Source organism: Calliopsis andreniformis, chromosome 2 (assembly GCF_051401765.1).
Source record: "Calliopsis andreniformis isolate RMS-2024a chromosome 2, iyCalAndr_principal, whole genome shotgun sequence".
NCBI lineage: Eukaryota > Metazoa > Arthropoda > Insecta > Hymenoptera > Andrenidae > Calliopsis > Calliopsis andreniformis.
In genome coordinates, this window is record NC_135063.1 from 15,956,577 (window position 1) to 15,980,875 (window position 24,299).

Genomic DNA, 24,299 nt, shown 5'->3' on the forward strand with positions numbered 1-24,299 from the left:
GACTCAAATATTAATATTCAAGAGAGGAAAAATGAAAGATAAAGCAAACTGCTATCATATGCAACTCACTTTATTTTAAAGAGATGCTTCAGTTGAAGAACTTATAGTAACTGGAGGAAGGAAATATGAGCGTACTTGACTATGTAATTGTGCTACTTCAGGGTCATCTCTTTCTAAAACTCTGAGTAACTGTGCAAACTGAACTGTACCTATGAATGGAAAATAACTATAAAGATAATTATACTATGCGTACATTTGATCACTAATGAAAAATATATCAGATGCTAAACCTTCTCTTCCTTCTGGAAAACCATAGTTTTTAATAACATCCATTTGAATTTGTACTACAATTGGAAAGACAAATTGCATCATCTTTAGCATTTCATTTCCCGAATTCTCCTTTGCTTCAGAAAGCTTCTGAATATTCTCTGGAGTGTTTAATGCTGTTAAAATGTCTGTTAGAACCGCTAAAAAGAATTCATTGGTTCAACATTCAAATAGGTATGTAAATTGTAGATTTATAACAAATTTTAAATACCTTTAGCAATCTCTGGAGTAAAATTGGGCATAGTGCTCATTGTATTAGCAAATCTGCACAATTTAAATTGACGAAAAAGTTGTTTACAAGCTACTGAAAAACTGTCAGACAAAGTAGGTTAAGACTATTAAATTACTATTTGGAGATTCTTCACTGTGTTCACATAATCTTATTTTATAAAAAAGCACACTTGCAAAGCCTTTTCGTAACGGCGATCATTTTTATTCCTTATATATTTATTTTATTTAAACTTTGTCACTGCTTTCAGAGCACGTCAAAATATGTAAACAAACTGTTCATTCGAGAGGGCGCTAGTCATAAATAAAATTCCATTTTTCAGTCGGGTTCAATGAATTCGTACAATACGAACTGCATTAAAAGCGAAAAAAGTGTGGATCCTGCCTACCCAAAAAATATCAACATATAGAGTTTAAATTTTTCTTAATTTTTTTTAATAAGTCGTAGTGACTTCATTTGTTTTTTAAACAGTGTTTCTTAAAACAGTTTGCTCTTGCGCAACCTTCGTAAACAGACGATTGTTTATCGTAAAGCGACGTGCAGATCAGCTGTCAACAAATTCCGTGTGATATTTTACAGCAGAGTGTATGTAAACAAAACCAGTACTTGGATTGAATAACGTTTGGAAGTTTACAATGAATTCTGATCACGACCAGGCATTCTTACAAATTTTACGGGAAGAGAAGAATATTACTAACTTCCTGGATGCATTTTTTGGATTTCTGTACAGATGGTATGTTATAAGATTGTGCATGTGATATCAAAGTATGTGTTCTTAAATTTATAAGTTTCTATTCAATTACAGCACAGATTTTTATGTTGAATCAGCACCGGATAAGAAGCTAGGATTTCCTCCTGGTATAACAGAGAAACTTGTTTTGAATAGCTTTCGAAAGTGGAAAAATATTTCTAAACTTTGCAGTCAGACAGATGAGTCAAAAGATTTTAGTACTAATACTAAGGCTAATGCTAAGGAACAAGATAAGTCTGTGGTAGTAGAACAAGATTTACCCGTTCCTCAAGTTATAAAGGAAGTGGAAGTTGAAGCAAGCAATAAAAATGAAACTTCAGATAAACAGACTCAGCCAGTTGAGAAGGATAAATCATCAGATAGTTACAATGGAGCAGTGAGAGAAAATTACACATGGTCGCAAACTATTAGTGATCTGGATGTGTTGGTAAAACTACCTAGTAGCATAAAAACATCAAAGGACTTGAGGGTTCACCTAGATTTTAAAGAAATTAAAATAGAAGCAAAAACATTAGTACTTGCACAAGGTCAGAGTACAGTAGAACCATGTGATTCTGAATGGACCACAATTTTTATGGGTGAATTTTGTTTCAAAACCCGTAAAGATGAGTCAGTATGGAGTATAGTACCTGGACAACACATTAGTGTGCGTTGAGGCAAGATAAGAAGTAGAAGATACAATATTCTGAAACAGTGTGGCTAGCACATAAGTACAATATAGTATATTTCTCATTTCGTTGTAGATCCATCTTGAAAAAGCCTCAGAGAGATGGTGGGAAGCTTTGATCGTTGGGGAGCCAAAGATCGAATTGAGTAAAATCGATTGCTCAAGAAATTTAGATGACATGGGTGCAGAGGAGCAAATGAAAGTTCAAGAATTGATGTGGAATCATCAGCAGAAGCTTCTTGGCAAGCCAACCTCGGAACAGCTTGTAAGGACACAGATAAAATGAAATATATAAAGTAAAATTTATAGTAAGAAATGCCTGAAAAATGGAAAATCTTATTTTCAGAAAATGGAGGAAATCTTAAAGAAGGCGTGGAATGCAGAAGGGTCCCCCTTTGAGGGCACACCATACGATCCTTCCGTAGTAAAGTTCAGTTAACGTATTTGCTAATAAATAAAACTGTACATTAAGATAAGAATGCATGTAAATATATGAGTTTCTTAATTGAATCGTAATTGTATATTAAAAATTACAATTTGTACATAAAGATCCAAACATTAAAAATTATTTGTTCATTTAAAAATATATATTTTAATATTTTCGACAGTTTATTCAAATTTGTCAAGGCGTAATATCAGGGTAACGGTTGTGAAATAAACAAATATTTTGAAATTTTTTTCTAAATCGTTTCACTTCAGTAATTTTCATTACTACCAAATTTTATAAATTAAAACATCTACAGATTAATTAACGATGGTTTCTCAAAGACAGATAATTAAGGTCACAGTTCCATTATCCTTGCAAAAATTTCCCTCACACCTGCATGTGTCCGCGATTTCACGAACCCGCAGGTACGCAGGTGGATAATCCATCATCTGTAGGTATCCAATGGATTAACTTATGGCTCAAAATTAATCAATCCCATAGAAACCTGTGCCCCCGCCAAGGTTGCCGCATCAAGTGGTCAGAGATCTGCGGAGGCACGTAGAATGCAAGGAATTCCTCGCTTTTCCCCGGCGTTTGCATCGACCTTATCTCTCTCATAGTGGGATTGTTTGGTAAAGGAACAAGGAAGGAACGCTTCATGGAAGCAAGTAGACAACTACACTGAGAAACTGTTCTCATTTCGTGATGCCACCATCTTCACTGTCTATGACTCACAAAAAACTGGTGTACTTTAGTAGTATGAATACCTGAATTTTCTCAATTTTCAAAACGTTATACAACCAGGACCAGAGAGGAGAAATATTAACGAAAAAAATATGAAGCTAATCTTAGGGATCCCCTTTCACAACGCTAACATAAAGAACCAAAATTCAATAATGTGAACTCAGTAAAAAAAAATAGCGAGTGAAGTATTGCCTTTACACAAGTTTGGACCTCAACGCGGACAGTGACGTAGCCCAAGACCCACAGGAAAAGAATCCTTTCTATGCAAGCGTCAAAGTCTCCACTCCTAGGACCCCGAGAGAGTCCCAGGGTGCGTGGAAACACTTGTCGCGTCGGTCGACGAAAGGTAAATCCATTCGTAGGGAACCACCCACGGTTTCATTGTTAGCTGGAGGCCGATCAGACCCAGTGGAACGTGAGAAGAGGGGCGTTGAGCACCGCTGAAGGTAAAACAGAGGTAATATACCTGCTCGGGGCTACATCCATCCCCACCTGGGGTCCGGTTCTCTCTCCTTGGGTCCCAGCTTTCCTCCGAGGTGAGTCGGGCCGTTAGTGTCGTTGTCGTAGGAGAGAATGGTGGTAATGTGTATCGCGGAGTACCGGGGACCCTGAAGGACGTCGAAATCGCCGAGTTAGCAGAAGTCTCTTCTTTTTTCCTCGTTCCAACGCAGTGTGTTCTTAACAGCGACTCGATACAACAACGAATACCCTGGCGATTCCTTCTGGGATCGATTCGTGAACGGTTCGTGACCTGTTTCGTGCGAGATCCCTTTTTTCACGGATGCTACGGCGCCTCGAGGACACGACGACGATCTGTTCTTCGCCAGTAACGTAGCCTGAGGTGCTAGGTGGAACGCTGAGAGTGGAGCTGAAGAAAATCGAGGGGATTTAGACGAAGAAGACGAAGCAGAGAATACCAAGATGCCCTGTTCCGCGGTGACGCTGTCCCTCGCGACCATAACCGGTATCATCGCCACTGGTCTCTTGGCGATCGCCTTTTCTACGGACAACTGGCTCTACACCGAGGTCAAGCGCGCCCAAATCCAGGTTCGTACATCGTTCAATCGACTATCAGTGATTTTTAAGAGGGGACCGGTTACGGAGGAGAGAATCCCAGAGTGCCACGTTGTGCTCGAGAGACCAGCCTCCAGGCTCGCCACTTATTGGTCACTGCGTATCGTTCCTTTCCTTGTTTCTCGTTTTACCAGAGGTGGAAATGCGTCTTTTCATCGCGTGCCTTCGGGCTGATGGATTGGATGGTTTAATTTGCTCTTGCGTTTCCACGAAGATGAAGGTTGGCTGGTATTCATGGAGTTACGCGGAAAGAATGGCTTCGTGATATTTTCGTAGTAGAAAAACTGGTTTTCATGTATCATGTATTGTGTCATCCCGGATGCTTGCAGTGAGCTTGTGCGTACATGGATTTTCGTGGCGAACAGTCTTGGGATTCGAAAACGCTTTGGAGATCTTGGAGTACTTTCTACTCTCGGTTTCACATTGGAAAGGGTATCGAAATAAAAATAGTTGAAACATCGTTCAGTTGCATTAACAATGCGTTGCATGGGCAAAGTATGGTCAAGTGCGTTCGAAAGCTTGCAGCATGCTTGGTGCACTGTTGCGTGCTCCTTCGATTTTCCAACTTCTTCGGAAAATGCAATTCGAAGGAGTATCTAGTGAACTGATTTCATAATTGGGTCATTCACCCTATCTCTGCTATTTTTTCCATTTTCAATCCCTTTCTTTAAAATCCATCGATTCAAAGAGATAGAAACAGAGAATCGAATTTAGACAAAATTTCGAGTGTCTGGAGAATTGTCTAGCACGTCGCGAAGCGTGGACGGAAGTGGAATCTCCAAGGCTTCCGTCGTCCTTGTCACATGTGAACGTTCGGGTCGAAGGTCAAGTTCAGTCACGAGGACGGTGAGAGCGTCGAAGACGGAAGAAGTTCTCACGGAGAAGCTTTCATGAAATATTCCACAAGGAAGCCGTATTGCATTTATAGCGAGCGATACCGTTCTTCCGTGGTAGTTGAGTGGGTGAGAGCTCCATTAATCCTGAGTCTCGCGAAATTTTCAACGGAGCTACTTTTCAAGGGTACCTCGATGCTCTCACGAATTCTGATTCTCGGCTCATTAGAGCTCAGCCTGGAATTTTTTCACACTTCCTTCTCTCTACACGCCCTCTTGGATTGAATTAACAATTCTGGGCTCCAGAGTGTACTAAACAAGTCTATTAAGACCACTTTTTTTGAAAATAACATTTCATTTGTTCTCCACGTCAGATGTCAAAGTTTGGAATCACTTTCTATATGAAGGAATCGAAGGTTCCTTTGCTACACACATTATTCAGGTAACAATGAATGACACAAAGAGTGCTTTCAGCTGTTCATCCATCTTTCGATCATCTTCCAAGATCAAACAGTGATTAAAGTCTCTTGGAATTCCAGCTGAGATCAGGTCTCAATCTTGCCTCGAGTGATATCACTAAAAAAAACACAATTTCATTTTATTACCTCTACCTTAAAATACAAGGTCGTAATAAACTTTGCAGCACATAAAGTTCCTTTTAATGAGTCATAAATTGCATAAATTGCATAGCTTTCTTCCTAAACTATCAATTACACTTTCTACTTTAATGTCTCCAAGCTCTGCTAAGATTTTACAACGTTGCGATAGAATTTGAAATAAAAAAACTCTTCTCTCAGATTTCTCTAGGTGCTCAGAAAATAATCTTCCAATTAAAAGTCTCGAAATTTCTGATCGAACCTTGCCCCATCGACGAACCGTTAATTCTTTCGAGCCTCTGACGAGGATTCCTCCACGAGGAGCTTCCATCGACCCCGCATCGTTTCGTTATGCTAGAAAGCGCGCAAGAACCGTAAAAATTTCTGTGTCACCGATAGTCGTCCAGGGAATCCGATTTGCCTCGAGTCCTTCATTTCGGACGCGTTTCGCTCGTGCTCAGTCTCCTAAGTCCCTTGGAGTCTGTGGAACGATCGACATTCCGAGCCGCGCCCATTTTCAGCCCGTTGACTCGACGAGTTTTGCGTTTAGCCGCTACGAGTTACACGGTGCACCGCAATCGTATGCACTTCTCTTTTATGGGAATCGACGAGGCTCGAGAGAACGCGAGACTTTTCTCTGAAACGCGCGGTTTCGTCGTCGCACAGTTTTCTTTCGACTCTTTATTTGGGATGTCGCGAGGCAATGACCAAACCTATGTTTTTGCTGGGACGAGGTGTCTTAAAGGAGCGCGAAAGAAAGAAAGGACTTTTCAGAGTGATACTAGTAGTCTAATTAGGGGAATAAAAAATTAGGCTTAATAATCTTTGGGTTAGTTATAATCACTCTCTGATTCTAAACGAAACAAAGTCGAAAGTCATTTGTACCTGTTCCTCTACTCTTCCTCCGTTCATACCACAAACGCATCGCGAGTACGATCGCTCCCAGGGAGGAGATGGTGCAAGTAACATAACTGTACGTACGAGGATTCTCTGGCTGGATCGACGACGACGGGGGAGCCGACATTTTTATTCTAATGCGTACTCGCACCGGCTGCGATCGCCAAGGTAAACGCGCCACAGAGGCTCGCGCTAGTGAAAATAACAGAGGGGAGTACGTAATGCGTTCTATCGATACCTTGCTCACGCTAAGATCAAGAAATGCCGTGTTTTCTCGTTAGAGGCTCAAGGTTCACTCGCGATGAACTTGTTGAAAGACAGATATTAGTTGTTAATCGAGCGTTTCCAATTTATATCTAATGTTAAGTGAGTCCTAATCATACGAATTAGGTGGAATTTGTATTCCTGTGTATTGGTAGAGATAAAATATGCAGTTGTTTCTATTCTCCTTTATTATCAATCCTCAAAAAACACTTGCTCAGGTTTGCATGAGGCTCTACTAAAAGGTTCTTGGCACAACAGTGATTAACACGTGCACAGTCCCATGACCCACAAGTGGGTCAGGAGAATTCCTCACAATACCTGTTTTTTAGATCTCTGCTGCATTTCTCTTTAAAAAAAATAAACTATTCTCGACTATAGAAATGAATTCGTTCTCTAATTTCAATACTTTCTCAAGTATGGCAAGGGACGATGCATTGAAGTAGAAACGTTTCTTTCTTTTGGAAGAACTTTGAATCGCTCCGTGCGCCGACGAGCATACAGGAAGAAGTGTATAACTTGAAACCACGGTAAAAATAGCTTGAAGAATGAAGATCAGAGGGCTCGTGTTCCAGCTCCAGCTGTATCGCGAAAGAAGCCACGCGTCGAGGCAACAAAATAGAACGGAATTCGCGCGTCCGCGCCTGAAAGCCTTGAATCCTGAGAACGAGCCTTGGCTCTCGCTCGTCGACGTTCCATGTCGTTCGGTCACGCTCTGGAGAACCGAGTAACATCAGAAGGGTTATTCGCGATCGTAGTGCCCGTGTGATAGGAGCTTCATTAATTAAAGTGTCACTTCTTAGGTCTTCCTTGGACATTTTTTTCCAGAGAATCCATAGAACATTCTTCATTGAGCTTTTGCAGGCATGTTTCTTCATACTTCAGAAATATGGACAATTTTTTTGAGGTGTAAATAGGTAATCAAAGTTGCGAGAAGTATAGGTGGGAGTTGAATGCTCTTCTGATCCTTCGAGAACTTTAATTGCTGTTTGTACAGCCAACAAACTAAAGAAGCCAATCGCTGGACTGCCTCGGTGTCATTAGTTGATGCACAAAACAGGAATCGCAAGGCGAGTCGATTCTTCGGCTGATAAAAAGGTCGCTGTGACACGGATTCAGCTGTTGCGAAATCGCTTGTCCTCGGCAGCACGCACTGCTGGAATTCCGTACGATTTGTTGCGCCAGAGTATGTGTCGAGAAAATTGGTGTTGGAATTTTGATTAGTCATTGAACTCTGTCGTGATAGAGAGAATCAGTGATGAGGGTGAAAGCATTGGAATGCTGATCATAAATGAAACTATTTTTTTGTCTACAAAAGAGTCTAGGATTTCTGCCCACTGAATTTCAAGCGAAAACAAAAAATATTCAGCCAGTCTCCAGTTTGCAGAAATAAAATCTGTATAAGTATCCCATATCTTACTCTGACTATTCATAATTTATGTTTTATGTCGATTCACATACAGAATAAGAATGAAGTTGCAAGGGTAGCCAGTATATTAGGAACGATTGGAACGTCGTTTTCCACGTCAAACATTGTGCTGTGTACTTTCGTTATTACGCAAGTCGCGTGTCTCTCTATTCAAACGAGACTGTGCCTCAGACAGTGTCCTTTCGCGTATTTATCATCCACTTCTCGCTGTTGGGCGTGAAATAATTTTGCGCGTGGGCTCCTGTGTGCTCGGCGATCCATCATCCTTGCAAAGTGGTTGCAATCTTTTTTACATATATGCTTCGAGCGTGAGAGTCACCATGAGCAAATCATTCTTTGAGTCAATCAGATGAAAAGGTATCTCATTAAGTATTCCAGAAAGTGAAGATGATTAAACTCATTGATAAAAACGGATAACAACAGGTGAATCTGAAGGCGCTGCACAAACCTACTGCAGCGTGTATAAATTGTACAGAACCATGTGTTTATGTCGACAGACACCAATTGAATTGCAATCGTAAGGCGTATAATTGCGCTTCCATTGAAGAAATCGTGACATAACCGGAAGATCGATTCAGGCCACGAATCGTAAAGGAACAGATAGCGTGCAAGGTCCTCGCAGTTTATTATAATACAAAACGGACCGACTGCACTTCCTTTTCTTTTTTGGCGAGGTGGATCATCAATTAACACCCTGATTAACGCGTGGGCTATAACGTTTACGGAGAAGTGGAACGAGGAACTAAAAATTGAAGCTCCGACGAATGTAACTTTCTCGGGACTTTCTCGTAGGCAAATACTAGAACCTAACACTTGGATCTATTCTCGAAATTGAATATTCCAAAATTATAAAAATATTTTACTGCGAAAAAATTTGTATAAGAGTTAATCTAGGGTTATGAGAGATTTGCTAAGTTTCTAATTTCTTAGCTGCCCAAAGGCAACACTGATAGTTAAACAAACATTAGGATTTCCTGAGTACTCGAAAATTGCAGGAATTTCCGGTCGCGTGATCCTTGAACAGTCATAAGATGTGATTAGGCAGGAGGAACTCTAAGAACAGCTGAGAAATTATACCCTCGTGTTTTCCTGATGGATGCACAAAATTATATTCCCTAGGATAACGGAATCCTCTCGTCCTGCGTCTGGAATACGCAGTGGCATGAGCTTTCTCTAAGAATTTGTATGGAACTGCTCAGACACAAATACAGTATTTTATCTGTAGAAACTTACTGCTGTCTAACGACGAGTTTACAGCGTACAGTGCTTCTGAAACGAATTTCTTTTAGTAATTCACTTTAAAGTGAGCAACCTTGTATCTATAACCATTTTTATAGGTAGAAGTCCAGTTTTCTTGTGCAGAGACACAAAAACATGATAATAATAATAATTGCTAATAGTTCTGGGGTTGTTGGAAGTGCGTAATGATACTATAACGATTAAAAGAAGATGTTGAAGCGGAATATTGTGTAATTACCAGCACTACAGAAACTCGATGGTTGGTTCGCTACGCAAGGGTGTCGAAAAATCGAAATGAAAGTTGCCCGAGGTTTGCAAAAGTGAGATATTACTCGAGGAACGAGTTTCAACGGTAAATGGTTTCATGCTATGACTTTTTCAGTCGCAAGTTTACCGCCGATAAGGCAGCTTAATTAATACGGAGACAGGACACTGAACCGAGTTTGATTGCTTTTAGAAATTTACCTATCGGTATTAGCCGACGGAAAAAGAAGAAATCGGAGGCTTTTATTTGCCCCTGTTATTTCTTGCTCTAAGTCGATTTGCAAGCCTGATTTGGAACTGCATTAAGAACTATAACTTTTTCTTCATACAAGAATGGAGAAATAAAAGTATTTAATATATCGAAGGTGAATAATTATGGTGGCAAAACCTATGAGCCAAGATAAGAAAAGAGTCTTTCGCAAGACAAACTGATCAATTCTAGTTTTTGTAAAAATTGTGATTTTATAATCCAAGCAATTATTCCGAGTAATTATTATAATAATTGATCAAAAAAGAAAACGTTTCCATGTATAATTATCTAGGTAACTACTATCGTAGAATAATGGTCAACATCTGAGCTAACAGTTCCCACAATGAACCTATCCTTATATCCAATAATCAAACCTGAAGGAAAATCTTGAAAAAAATCTGGCAGCAGTGATTTTCCAGAAAAACCAAAAAGTGGACCCACGAGGCAATCGATGCACTTTCATCGCGATATCACGCGTTTTCACGCTGAGAAAAAAAAAAGAGAAACGGAGATTTAATCACCGCGGGATCGTTTCACCAGAAGTCAAAGAGTCTCGAACTCCTGGCTGTGTCTAATCGTCAGTTCGACGACAATCAGCTCCTCGATGCAGAAGATAGACGATGTTTCTGTTCGAGCAGCGATATTCCCATTGACTCGCGCGCACGCCGCGTTTTCCTTTCTATGTCAAAGAAATCGCCGAGGCTCGACGATGTTCCCGCGCTCGAGGCGAACGACGGTGGCGAAACGACGATGTGAAAGCAGATCGGAATCGACCTGGACAGGCCTCGACACAGCCCTCTTCGAGTCTCTTCTCTTTTTCCACGCACGTGACAAACGATTAAGCTTCGTGCACGAACGTTATGCACGCCTGACGACTCACGTGCTCGCTGCACGCGTGCCTCCTGCTCTGTTTTCGTTTAACAATCACCTGCGTCCTACAGGAAGTTCGATAACAGGTGTGATCAATTTTGAGGATTGTTTTAGAGTTATTAATCTCCTTAGGACAGTCTTTGTATTTTATATGGATTCCTAATTTTTTCTCGATCATTTTTAGATAACTTACACTTCATTGAACCTATGCTGAATGTGTATTCAGAAGAAACGAAAGGAAAGTTATTCAACTCTCCACTGTCTGGACAGTGTAGTCGAAAGTTTAGAGATCAATCATTTCTCCTCGGTGAAGTTGTTCCCGGAAAGGAACAATTTTCGAGATAATAAATATAGAATTCGTTCCCAGCAATTTTATGGACAGGATTCAAGCGTTACTGGCAGTGCAGCAATAAAAACGAGAAAGTAAGATTCTCACCCACTTTGCATGCATCTCTACTAGCGCAATCTGTTTAGCAATGATCATACAAGTAGGTAGAGAAAAAAAGGATACAGGCAACGTGATTCATCGACGATTATCAAGCTGTACTAATTTTCCATAAACACCTAACATTGATAAAATAATAAGAACATACAAGTGCCGGAGTGAGAAGCCTGCTCCAATTTGCAAGGGACAAGAAGATAACGCCTGAAATCGTGAAATCTTGGCAAGGAGAGTTCATCAGGCTCATTGTAACATTCCCTGCAAAGAATGCAGCGGGAGGTATGGGCGTCCAAGGTTAAGAAGATCTTGTAACTCGCGACTATTCAACGTCCGATTATCGCGTGGTAATCAAGGAAAAACGTGGGACGCGGAATTTCTCGGGTTTCCTGCGTGGCGAGAGTGGCTCTCTTGCATCTTCTTGAAGGTGCCTGTAATCGATGCACCTAGTCCTCGTGCGTGCATATTATTACGTGAAAATGTTGAAGGAAATTCTGTTTTCTAGTTCCATTGAAAAATCATCACCCTGTCATCTGGAGATAATAATTCCCTCAGCTGTCAGCAAGACCCAGAGCTTGTTACGCGAATGGAGTTAATTATCGACTATCACCAGTCTTAGCATTAACTAGATGAGAACGTTCATGGCTGACAATGAAACCTCTGTGGCCGTGAAACAGTGAAAACAGCTGGAAAGGGATCAGTCGGAATAAGTCACGCACGAAAGTACGCGTTTGGGTGTCGTCTGTTGGAATAGTGGATGTCTCGTTTCTTTCTGTTTACACGCGATTCATATGGTTGAAGATTTCCCGCGTGACCTCGGGCTCATTGCACTTTCTACACGAGAAAGATACATGGTATATCAGAAAATCGACTTTCTAGAAAATGGCCCGTTGGATGGGTGTCCTGGAAATTAGCGGCTCGTTCCCCTTACAAGGAATTCGTCGTGAAAAGGAAAGAGAGAATTACACATTTCACTTGATCCTTAATCCATTAAGGTTCAAAGTTGCATAAGAGCAAAATTATTAAAAAATATATAAAAAACAGTAGACAATATAAGATACTAAGATGAGTCAAAAAATGTTATCAGACTCTTTAATGAAAATGAGATGATTTACCAAGGAATGAAAATAGGGGCAGAGCTGGAAGTGTGTCACATTTGTGACACTGGAATTTTGATACCCCAGTGACATAGAGTACGAAGATGTGGCACGCTCAAAGTCGTTTATACTACTTATTCACGGTAGATTTAAGTAACATCGTTGTCCCCGTTCCGCCACATCGGTAATATTAGAAATAACAGTGGTTAGGACGTTAGTCAACCATTGGTACAGGGTCGATAGTTAGGGCAAGTGGACCAATCTCATTACGTAGAGATATTCTAGGTCCTACCATTAATGGAGATGGATGAATGGGAACGAGATAAATTGTAAAATTTGGAGAAATGTAGATAGAAGGAAAATTCAGAGAACAAACGAGATATAATTGGGTACTGCACAATGAATCACATTGCACTTCTCAGGTCAAGTTTCACTAGCTTCTTGTCACACGATCCTTAATTAACCTTTCCTCAAACTCTCACTCATTCCCATAAATTAAACAAATCCATTTAACTCTAAAAGTAGGCAAGCGCTATATCTTGAAGGAAAACACTTTTCTAAATAATTCCACTCTCTAATATTATCTCGACATCTTAATAGCATACTAACTCACTCTTGTATGCAGGAAAGTGATGCGAATTTCATAAAATTGTTACAAGTGTCAAAGGAAGAAAAAAGCAGACGGAACTATTGGTCAAATTGGCCTGACCCATGTGTGGACCATGGGACTATGAATGTTTCGACAATCTTCTACACTAATATACAAATTAATTCGATGAGCTTAGATTGAACCATTTGTTTTTCTATTTCTATCGATAATCAATAGAGCCAGAAAAATAATTTCTCAGGGCAGCGTGCATGGGAAAGGAATGACGAGAGTCTGAGAATGGACAGTAGGAAAAGAAACCAAGAAACTAGTCGCCATGTTGGAGCGCAGTTGTAAAGAGATCCTCATAGTTGAGCGACGATGCAGAAGAACGGTTTTGCTGTCATAAGATCTGAAATTACATTTAATTTCGAGGGCGGCATGCGAGGCGCATCCTCGATCGCAAGAAAGTCCGGAACTTGAGCCGCCATGGCTGAGTAAACACGCTCTCTAAGCCTCCTTCTCTGTTGGTCGTTTCTTCAGGAAGCGTTTCAGCGAACGCGACTGGAAAATTCGTAACGCGCCTCGTACCATTTCCTTTCTTTCCGCAATTTCCTGCGATCGTGCACCGTGGATCATGCTAGCTCTGTGTCTTCGATAATCTCAGTTTTTTTTAAGACCCATTCCAGTGGATGCACCACAGTCTGAACTCTTGTTCAATGAAATTAATTTCGTCACAAGTTAAAGTCTTTTATTGCTTGAGGAAATCCAACAGGAGTCCGTAAGAATCCTTGTTATGGGAATAGGAAATTCCTGAAGATTTCACGAGGTAATTCTTTCAATACTGCTTCACGCTTCCAGAGATGTTGAAGGGTTTCCCAAGTCACCATTAACAAGTAGCTCCATTAAAGAGCCAATCTCAAGAAAGGTGGAATACAAGCGGTAGGTTCTCCGAAGTTGGGAAACAGCTTCCTGAAGTCGACTGGGAACGTTTTACGAACAATTTCCTGCAATTCACTCGGCGATGCTTTTCCAGCTCCTTTGAAAGGCGCCTGGACGAGCCACGAAGGCTGTTCCCTGAATTAACCATCTGGGGGAAGGATCGAGGTCCTTACTTTCTTACTTTCTAACGATCATAGCATTACCATATTGCCAGTCAGCTCATCTGGATTCGAGACCAAACCGTCCAATTTATTCCCTCGATGGAGTCGTTTCCCTTCTATCGTTTTCATTGATTCTCACGTGATCCACCGATTTACAGTTCGATCATCCGGAATGATCAATTAAGAAAACAGCGGTTGCGTAAGCACGAAAGGAAAGGGACTCGTGGATAGCGTGAATCATTCGGTTAAATTGTTTTTGTTGCAGCAATATGCAGCCAAGCATGCCGAGCAGAGCCACTTGGTGGAGCAAATGAACACGAAGTACTATTACTACACAAGGACGCAGGGTCTCTTCAGGATATGCTATCCCAAAGAAAGGCCACCGACTGGTAAGCTAGGAAATGTTCCTGTAGTAATTAAATTGCTAGTTCTAACACACTAGAGACTAATGACCCACTCTTTGGATCATGATAGCTCAGGTCATTATCCGAGAGCACAACATCTGAGTCATTTTTATATACTTCTTGTTAGAAAACTTATCGGATGCTGAGTAACAAGGTTTTACTATATTATTAGCAGCAAATCCCACTTTTTAATTCTTTTACTTATGGATTCAGTTACCTCTTAGAATCAAAGAACTCTAGCCAAGAGACACTCCAGCCAACAAAAAGCAAGATTAACTTCAACAACCGCAAAACTGTCATTTCCTGGTTCTGCCATTTAACCATGGCCAGTTCCACGTCTCACTTTCGACGATTAATCAACATTAATGGCGCGACGAAATCAAGCATCGCTCCTAATCGCCAGAACCGTGTCTCGAATAGCGGACAAGCGTCGTTCCAGCGTCGACTGATTCGCGAGTTTTTGGGGAAACCGGCGTGACAGGTTCTCGAAAGCGGTTGGATTTCTCACAAGTGCCCTGGCTCCCCTATGGCTACTACCTCCGTCTTTACGAGACTTTCTACGTTACGATGCCGTGGTGTCGTGGGTTACCTGATCCCTACGTAATAGGTTAAGAGTTTATAATCCGTGGCTCGATTGCACGCAGGGAGAAAGGAAACGTTCCTTGGATAGGAGCATCGCGAAATTACTTGCGTACGTGATGGTCCAGTCTTCCGAGTTCCTAGGGTCCCTACGTGTTCACTTGCTGTAGACTCAGGTGCACCATGGGAGTTAGGATGAGTTTAGGTAGATGTTTCTAGTAAACGGGATTCACTTTCCAGGTCTCAGCGTGACGTAACTTTTTGCCTACTTCGAGTATTAAGGCTCGTTTAGATTAGCCAAGTTACTCGAGTCCAAGTGGTTTTAGGCAAAAAGAATTTGCTGAATGGTGATAGAAAGAGGATAAAAAAATGACTCAAATGAGAGGTAAAGACCGCAAGGATACGTGAGACATGAATGAATCTGAAGGAAAATTTCCTCTGCTCTCACGGAATGTCCCACTTCCCTCGCGTCATCGTCTGGAAAATGGACTAACCATGCTATCGATTTGCAAACGTAAGAAACTATAAATATATCTCGTACAGTAATCACAAATGTTCTCAATCTTTTTGCCGGCACCTAACTCGAGGCATAACATTAAAGTCACATTTACCTGAGGCTCGACAACCGTTAGACCGTGAACGCTCTGAAACACTTAATTCACAATGAGACTAGCTCGTCCGAAGAACCTCTGGACGCTGTTTTTTCAGAGCGAAACTCGACGCCTCGACCCGACTGTTGTCGATATTAATTGAATAAGTGGACCGTTGCGATTGCAATTGCTTTCCTAACGGCGACCAATGTGGCAACCTTTTTTGCATATCGTGGAAAATTATGCCAAGGGAAAATATTTCGATGTTCAGTGACTCACGTTTTCAGAGTTTCCTGCTGGAAAAAAAAGTTATTCAATTACACAAATGGCCAGTAAAGAATTCTCGATAAGCCCTGCTGTGCGGAATTATCCATTGCGTGAAATGAGACGAATGAAAAAATGTGTAATACGGTAGATGGTTTCTTAGCAGCTCAGCGAGCCGAAACGCATCGGGGAACGATGAAAATCTGTCGTGAAAAATTCCTGGTTAATTTCACGTGATAATATCTATCAGTTACAACGCCTTTTCTTTCGTTTAACTTTCTACGGTAATGATGCGTGGTGAAGCCGTGTCTATCTGCTTTCAATGAGGCAATTGGGGAGCTTGTAAGAAATTCAAAGGAACAATTAAGTTCGAGCTTAAAAATTAACGAAGAATGATTCTTAGATAGACTTCGTCTCACGATCGACTCTGAGATGCGTGACGAAGGAATTTCATGAATCTTATTACAATATTAGCCAATAGTTTACCGTTACGTGTGTTAACGAAATTATGTAAACCATTCAGTTAATTAAAGAGTTAAGCCAGGAGTTCGTAATAGGCTTCGCGAAATTTCGAATTCCTTAGTACATATCACGCCATTCCTTTATGTTTTCTAAAAAATCCTCGTACAATGGTTGGACAAGTGGAAAGTTCGTTTGCATAATAAAAGAAACCAGGCTCGTGAAGGGGAGCAATGTTCAGTAAGCACTCGTTTGCCAATTTTCGTGGTCTATGTAATTCAAATTGTCGCTTTTTCTGCATGGTTACACGTTAAACTGCTTCGTTGATTAAGTCTGTCGAAGATTAGACGAAGATCATCACCTCCCGAGTCTAGAGATAATAACTTTATGGTTGGAGTTATGCGTGCCACGTAATACAATTGGTTTGAACCTAGGAGCCGCACCTGACGTATGCAATCAACTTGGGTTTAGCTATTCATAGTTGCATATATTCATGACTATTGTATATGAAGTAGAAGAATTTGAATTATGTAGGTAAAATGCAATAGTATTCAACGCTTTGACTCGACAAGAGATTGCTTTTCTCTTGCAGATAGGAAGGAATGTTACTGATATGCTAATGGCCTCAAAGCTGAGTGTTAAGAATTGAACGTTGAACTTTGGTCAATTACAATTAGCACCTGGAAGACAACAGTTAATTAGTAACTGGTAATTGACAGCCAAGGGTTAAAATGTTAACACCAAAAGTGGGCAATCGACAGCTGGAAATTGGTAGTCTCGCCAAATTACATTGCCAGAGTTGCAGTCTCAACTTAGCCGAGCAAGCCACGATGGAATTTCTACATACTACATATTTCACTGTACAACTGAATTGCATGTTAACTGTAACCAAGAAATAAGGTACAAGATTTATGCAGCTACTGTTCACTTGTACCATTTATCAACACGGACCACATTCCCTTGTACTAGAGCCCACCTCGGAATCATGATTGGTTATAACCTCCTGATTCCAAAAGGTTCGCATTTTCTCACGTGAAGACACATATTCTAAAACATCATTACCTTCCAACAGTTCCAGTTTATCCGGAAGTCTCGAGTTTCGTGAAGAACCTGTATGCTTTCGAGGATCAACTGTCCCACCTCAATTCAAAAGACCTAGCCAAGTCTTCACTATATCGTGCCATTCATATTATTCAAAACGATTAAATTACAAATCGGAAGAAAAAGGTAGTAATGTAATAGATTCGTTGCGATTCTTTCGCACGAGATTATCAAGAGGAATGCAAATGAGGCTCAGGGGACAGACAGTTAAATAGAAAGTACCGAGAAGCTCTTCAGGATTTGGAACAATGTCGTTGTTCCCATCGTTCGGACGGGAAACAATCGAAATGATCGATACATCGCAAGTACCGCTATATACCGTTCTTCGACCGCCAGGGCCTTATCGGTCTCGACGTTCCGTTTGCTTCCGGCGTTCCACTTCCGGCTGTGGATTTGATTTACTTGTCGTACGTGAGCGTACGCGGTCCTCGACAGACGAAGAGGAGGGTAACACGTCATGAAAGGAACAGATATTTAATTATCAATATTTTCGAACAACTTGGACAAACAATGATCGTAGAAGTATTCAATGAATGAAATGATGGCACACCTCAGAATATTACCTATTCTTTCGTAACTTGCTTCAGAGCGTTTGAACATTTCAACCGTTCAGAACAGCAGAAGACCAACCAGGCACGCTCTAATACGGAGGAAATATTTGGATTTAATGCAGATTCGAGGTCGTTCGGCAGCGATGCAGAATATTCGTCGATATTCCCACCTTCGGGCAGAAATCGTCCTACAAAATGGAGGTCAGGCGTACAGCTTGAACATCGTCGCTGCACGCGTGAAAAATTTCGAAGAAACCAGACAGTGACCGGTTCCAGGGTGGAATTTTTATTTCATCCTAGATTTTCCTGCTTTTCCCTCTTTTCATTCATAGTCACTACGTCATGGTGTCGATTAGACATACCGAGGATTCTGTCCTACGAACGATCGTGGTTCCTGTTCCCCAACAGTGAGGTGTTGTTTTAACTGGTGTACAGTTAGCCACAAGTCAACGATCTTGGCATGGCGCCTCGTTTAGGAGACTAGGTTCGAAGAAGGTCGAGGAAACGGGCCCATCGCCGACTGAATTCCAAATATTTCAAACGGCATGTGCGTTTGTACGCATCCCATACGCTCCAACGATACTGTATGCTTGAGCAATGATAGGAAATTAGTAGACAGCATTACAAAGTTTTGGAGTTAGAGACGTTCCGAAGAATGACAGTAACAGAGACCACGAAGACATAGAAAATTCCAAGAATCCTTCTCCATCATTCTGATCGATGAGAGGTAGAGAAGAGAAGAATAGCATCGAAAGCATTGTGGAGGGGTTAATACTGTGCAATTAATCTGATTGCACTTTTCTCCATTGGGATTCCTGGAAAGACAGGAAACCGTGAAAGCCTCGTGACACCAGACCAGCTCTTTCTTTTCACCGCGCGTGAAATGTGTTTCGAAAGTAGTAGGTATTTGGTAGATTAGGAATGGCCAAAGAGTACCGTTGCCCATGAAAAGGCAAGCGAGCGGGTTGTTCGGACGCGAGACGGCTCGAGTCTGTACACAGACACCGTATTACTTTGCAGCCGGTGATAGCGCGTTGCATTCTGGGTCACGTGCTTTTCGATACGCGTGTGCACGATATGCCAGGGCTGTATCGTATGCCGACACTTTCTGCAATCTAGGATCCTTGCGATACGAGTTTATACTAAGACATATTTGGACAACGATTAAACGGAATGACAGTTAGAAATAACGAGTTTGATTTGAAAAAGGAGTTATGATTGAGCCAATGTTAGTGATGTTACTAGTTTATTGAAAATACTCATTTTTCAGAGGTGTTAGGCACTCGAAACCCGCTACTAGGTACTACTAGGTACTCAATAACCGCTACTAGGGACTACTAGGCGCCCTTAGACACTCGGTGATCGCTACTAGGCACTACTAGGTACTGCTAGGTGATCAATTCCAGCTACTAGGTACTAATAATCCAAGTACCTGGTGTGATACATCGCAAATCACATACTTGCATTATACCTGAATTATTAGGTACTAGATAAAGAGATCCTAGACTATAGTATATTCTTAAAGTATAAAGGGTGAGGTTCAACTACAAACGAGTCGATTACAACACCTACATATCTCTATTAATCAGCGAATTGGAGAACGTTTTTAATGTTTGCTAAACTATCAATTTCGCTCAGTCGACCTACTCTACGTTTAATCAAACGCAGACGTTCAGCGCGAGCCGATTTTGCAATCACACACGTGCACGCTTTACTTGGCTGAAATTGGTACGTCTCTATGCCAGACATCTATGACTACCTAATTAGCAGTTAACAGCCATGAAATTTCCTAATTTGGCCACATCGATTTTCGCAAGTTACACAGATTCTAAGCCTAAGCAGACGTGAACCAGTTAAATGCGAGTGAATAACTCTTGTCTCTTGTCATTTGTTACAGTTCAAACGTACCTAAGTCCAGTGGAGACCCATTGTATGAACATCAACTACTTCATCCCTGACGAGGAGAATCTCACTAGGGGCTTCTCTGACGATGCTATGACTCGACTTCGTACGTAGAATTGCCAATAGAACTATTTACTCGACTCGAATGGTACTGTTCATTATTGCTTGTTGCTCTGTTTCAGATATGGGCAGATCTGTGATAGCTCTGTTTATAGTGGGATTCGTGGCGATCTTCACTGCGTTCTGGACAGGCGTGGTGGGTTGCTGGAAAAGGTCGCCTGGGAATATCACAGCAACTGCAATTCTGATGTTGCTAGCGTGTTAGTATATGTTATCAATACAACGTAAATTTCTTGATTCCTTTTACGTATAAAATTTGTTTAACACAATTTAGGCTTACTGAGTGCTAGCGCTATGGGACTCTGGCACGGGGTGGAGTACTACGAGAAGGAGAAGATCGTCGGAGAAGAGTATTACCAACAATGGAGCAACGTGAGTAACTTTCCACAATTTGTCGAACATTATTTTTGCACAAGAACGTTCGATTTCCAACTGTTCGACGCCTGTTACCACAGTAAACTCGTTTACCACACGGAAGAACTACCATTGACATTCACTGACATTTTCACTTGGAGTCGGCTGCGGGCTTCTAAGCAATCTAATATGAAAATTGTTACATCATTGTTTATGGACTTCCGGCGTCGATACGGTATTCATTAATGTGTTCATCAAGACGCGATAAGCGGTTGCAACCACATTGGACTTGTGTAATTTAGAAAGTGCCAGGTCGTTTTAAATACCATATGAAAAGCTTCCTATCTATTTGTGAGGAGGCGAGATCTGGATTGGTAACTTAATCGAGCAGTAAACTTAGGAGTCGAACATTATTGTAGATTTGATGCTTTTTGAATTTGGGTGAAAGCAAAATGAACCAATATGCTTACACTAATCTTCAAGTTTAAATTGTACCACTTGATCAATATTGTCACTTAATATTCAGTGGTTTTCTGAAGTAAAAATAGACGTATGAAATTCTTGTTATTGGAAAATTAGAGTAAAAGATATAGATTTGTGTTCATTTTGCTTGTTAGTAGAAAGAAGTCTTATTCAGCTGCCTGGAGACTTCTTAAAATGTGAAGATGTTGTAGAAGAGAAAAGGCCATGAAATGCCTCCAATCAAGGAGCTAAGGGAAGACAGTCCACGGATACTGAGAACTCCAAACCAAAAAAACCATAAATATTTACAGATTCTAATTAAGGTGTTCTAATCGTAGAAGACAGCCCACGGACATTGAGGATTCCAGACCGAAAAACTATAAATATTTACAGGCTTTACTCAAAGAGATTCAGACAGAGGAGACAGTCCACAGACACTGAGGACTCCAGAGCCAAACTATAAATACTTTCAGACTCTACTTAAGGTGTCCCAGAAGGAGAAGACAGTCCACAGACACGGAGACCTCCAGATCAAAAACCTCTAAATGTTCACAAAAATGTTTGCTCACAGGTTTTAAGGGACAACGCGGTGCAGTGGTACGGCTGGTCGTTTTACCTCGCCTGGCTCGGTGTGGCGACGTGTTTAGGCACGATGACGCTATTCCTAATCGCGGCATCCTGCCTACGGCGGGAGCATGCTCGCGAGCAGGCACAGAACGTTCAGTACATCATGCCAGGTGACAAGATAACCCTGAAACGACTGGACTAACTTCCCCCGTGTCTCTTTTTTTTTCTCGGGACGCGGCTCTAGGTCCTAAAGGACAACTCACTAATCTCGTACGACTGGTCGTACGTGGTCGCTTGGGTCGGCGTCGGTTGGTCGTTGGTCAGCGCGATCTTGTTTAGCGCCGCGGCGATATGCTTGAGGGGCGAGAGAATGCGCGAGGAGGCGATGAACATGCAGTACCTCATGCCTGGTACAGAATTTAACACCTTTTGCTTTTGCAACGTGACCTGTTCGCGCAGACTCCTCACTGGGCTCCAAACATCCAAATTTTCCAATAAAATCGAATTTCATTCCTTATTCAAACTAAGTATCCTCTTTGGGACGAATTTTTCTTTTTACTTTGCTATCAGTCTTCCATAAAAAAAATCAAACATCTAATGACCATAAAAAAGGAGTTTGCACGTGCATCGCGTTCCACTAACTATAGTTTATAGTTATGGTTGGTCCAGAAATATAGGATGGTCGTAAAATTAATTAAATAGTGAAATGATCATGTTTGAAGCAAAGAACAAGTGAAAGGATAGGAATATTGGACGATGAGAGTTTCAGCCTCTGGCAGAACCACTTAGGCGGTATTTCCACGCTATAATTCTGGGCAAACTATACTGGGTCGACCCCGAAGACGATGTTCCACTAACTCAAATCAATTTGGATAATGATAGAAATCCATACATATACACTGATTCAAAAAAAAAATTAAACAAAGCATAAATAAGATTACACAAAATGGAAATTGGTAGTATAAATAGAAGACTCCCACACTAATCGATAATGGTGCCGAACGAGGGTACTGACACCCCAAAGAAGAGATGAAACTCGCTTGTTTAACATCTTAAGTAGAGATACTACCCTTATACAGAAGTAATATATTGTATATAGAGTATTAGTCCATAGTCCAGGTGGAATAACGCTTATCGATTAAGATAGAATCGATAATCGAGCAGTGGCAATATCGTGGGAAGCTTTGCTCGATATTCGTCCCCGTGAAACTCTTACTGTTTCGAATCACGCTCTGTTTACAACGCGGATTAGAGCGAAGTCACGCTCTGATCCTGAGGAAAACTTTCTAGACAGAATGGCCTTCGTCCATCATCGATAATCTCGTTTTACATCTTCTTGGAACATCACTTTATACTCCATGATTTAAATCGGTTTCATTAAGCTTTTTTTCTCTTGTAGGGAAAGATATCAATTAAGGTAGTCTCATAAACATTCGCAGCAAAAAGAAATAGCTTCAATAAATATTCTTTGCTTTCTCAAGGAGTCTCACTTTGCATTTAAAGTGTTAGAAAAGAAACTCATTTCCAAGGATCAGACTAAGATATGTATAGAAATAGAAAACATTTATTGAGTAGAATTACTAAAACCCGGAAAAAACTAGTGGAACTGTAACAAATCCAGGCTGCGTTTTAAGCAGCCTATTGGAAAGCGGCACACTTGCCTAAGTTTACGCTCCATCCCTCCAAGAATTTCCAATTTTCCACACGCATTTAGTAGATACGCATAGAATTCAATTTGTATTCGTTCCATCCTCACGAGGACAAATAATCGAGTACGTGTTCCCTCTCGAAAGGGTATAATCAGCTTATCTCGATTCTCTCGAACGCTCACGAGTAGAGGTCATTTCATTTTTAACTTCCCGCGGGATGCATTATTTAACTGATAGATTACTCGATTCTAATCTTTACGAGAGAGGAAATTATCGATCGAGGCTTTAGAGCAAACGATTGAATGCCAGGGAATTGAGTTGACTTCAAAGAGAGCAGAATTATCCTCGTTTATCCGATAATTCTCAACTCGTAAATAAATGAACAATAATTTAGTTCGGGATGAAAGAAGATAGGAATGGAACACGTGGGGAGAAATTAGCGCTAAGAACCATCAGCAAAATGAAACAACTAAAGTAACCTTCTTTTTTTCCATATTTCCAGTGTATCCTCAGAAGCAACAGTACGCGTACGCTGGGTATCCAGCGCCAGCAGCCTATCCAGGACCTTATTACCATGGATCGCAATACGGGCCGTACAATTATTGACAAAGGATAATCAACGAGGAGAAGAGTTTCATTGAGCGCGACGTTTCCCATGGGGAAACGATAAAAAAATACATAACGAACTATACGAAGGACTACGAAGCTGATCGTAAATCCACAGTGGTGCCTGCGCGAACAGAGAAATAGAAGATGGACGAAAGGCGATCTTGGGCCCCGCCCTAGACAATTTATCATTTACTTTAGGCTTATTGTTAGTTATGGACGTTCTGGTGCACACTCGTGGGACCCACGGTCTCTGCGAGGTCCGTTTCTCTTTCGGCAGGTACCCGTTTGGTCACATCATCGTTCGAACCGAGACTCAGTTCGACTCGCGAGAAAGACAGTTGCTCAAAAAGCCCGCGTATTTACTTAGAACTGATGATCTTATATAGGAGGATCCTGTAATTCGTGGCCAGACTCGAAACGACTTAAGGAGGGAATCTCGTGCGACAGTAATAAAAGTGAGTGATTTTTGTGACATTTTCTTCAAGAAGAGTTCACAAAAGTCTCTTATTTCTGGAACACTATTACAAGAGAACCTCTCCTTAATTCCCTGCCCAAAAATAAGTCGAAAGTGTGTTTTAGGGCTAGGCATTCTTTTTTTTTTTCGG

At 41.1% G+C, this 24,299-nt stretch overlaps 3 protein-coding genes across 5 annotated transcripts; 2 read left to right on the plus strand and 1 right to left on the minus strand.

The window, feature by feature from the left end:
- Positions 1 to 52: 52 nt before the first annotated feature.
- On the minus strand, positions 53 to 853 carry LOC143188438 (protein C10). Its single transcript, XM_076392697.1, has 3 exons — positions 539 to 853; positions 291 to 467; positions 53 to 209 (listed from the first exon to the last, which is right to left on the minus strand). Exons 1-3 carry the CDS (start codon positions 576 to 578, stop codon positions 76 to 78), a joined length of 351 nt encoding a protein of 116 aa, XP_076248812.1. The 5' UTR covers positions 579 to 853; the 3' UTR covers positions 53 to 75.
- A 54-nt stretch (positions 854 to 907) lies between these two features.
- LOC143188436 (nudC domain-containing protein 3) lies at positions 908 to 2,645 on the plus strand. Its single transcript, XM_076392694.1, has 4 exons — positions 908 to 1,289; positions 1,362 to 1,953; positions 2,051 to 2,239; positions 2,321 to 2,645. The coding sequence occupies exons 1-4, from the start codon at positions 1,192 to 1,194 to the stop codon at positions 2,411 to 2,413; spliced, it is 972 nt and encodes a 323-aa protein (XP_076248809.1). The 5' UTR covers positions 908 to 1,191; the 3' UTR covers positions 2,414 to 2,645.
- Positions 2,646 to 3,728: 1,083 nt separating this feature from the next.
- On the plus strand, positions 3,729 to 23,733 carry LOC143185237 (uncharacterized). 3 transcript variants are annotated; one of them, XM_076388068.1, is made up of 7 exons: positions 3,729 to 4,192; positions 14,349 to 14,472; positions 19,929 to 20,039; positions 20,116 to 20,253; positions 20,328 to 20,425; positions 21,681 to 21,846; positions 23,588 to 23,733. In XM_076388068.1, exons 1-7 carry the CDS (start codon positions 4,067 to 4,069, stop codon positions 23,689 to 23,691), a joined length of 867 nt encoding a protein of 288 aa, XP_076244183.1. In that variant the 5' UTR covers positions 3,729 to 4,066; the 3' UTR covers positions 23,692 to 23,733. The 3 variants fall into 3 exon arrangements, with proteins under 3 accessions (XP_076244183.1, XP_076244198.1, XP_076244191.1); XM_076388083.1 differs by lacking the exon at positions 23,588 to 23,733 and adding an exon at positions 21,441 to 21,466 and having other exon boundaries at positions 21,681 to 21,797; XM_076388076.1 differs by lacking the exon at positions 23,588 to 23,733 and having other exon boundaries at positions 21,441 to 21,739.
- The last annotated feature ends 566 nt before the right edge of the window (positions 23,734 to 24,299 follow it).

Excerpts from the sequence above, each read along its gene's own strand:
- LOC143185237 (XM_076388068.1), top strand. The coding sequence starts at position 4,067 with ATGCCCTGTTCCGCGGTGACGCTGTCCCTCGCGACCATAACCGGTATC. Across the intron at positions 4,193-14,348 it reads TCAAGCGCGCCCAAATCCAG|CAATATGCAGCCAAGCATGC; the intron begins GTTCGTACATCG and ends TTTTTGTTGCAG. Across the intron at positions 20,254-20,327 it reads AATTCTGATGTTGCTAGCGT|GCTTACTGAGTGCTAGCGCT; the intron begins GTTAGTATATGT and ends AACACAATTTAG.
- LOC143188438 (XM_076392697.1), bottom strand. The coding sequence starts at position 578 with ATGAGCACTATGCCCAATTTTACTCCAGAGATTGCTAAAG. Across the intron at positions 468-538 it reads TACTCCAGAGATTGCTAAAG|CGGTTCTAACAGACATTTTA; the intron begins GTATTTAAAATT and ends AATTCTTTTTAG. Across the intron at positions 210-290 it reads TTTTCCAGAAGGAAGAGAAG|GTACAGTTCAGTTTGCACAG; the intron begins GTTTAGCATCTG and ends TTCCATTCATAG.
- LOC143188436 (XM_076392694.1), top strand. The coding sequence starts at position 1,192 with ATGAATTCTGATCACGACCAGGCATTCTTACAAATTTTACGGGAAGAG. Across the intron at positions 1,954-2,050 it reads TACCTGGACAACACATTAGT|ATCCATCTTGAAAAAGCCTC; the intron begins GTGCGTTGAGGC and ends ATTTCGTTGTAG. Across the intron at positions 2,240-2,320 it reads AGCCAACCTCGGAACAGCTT|AAAATGGAGGAAATCTTAAA; the intron begins GTAAGGACACAG and ends TCTTATTTTCAG.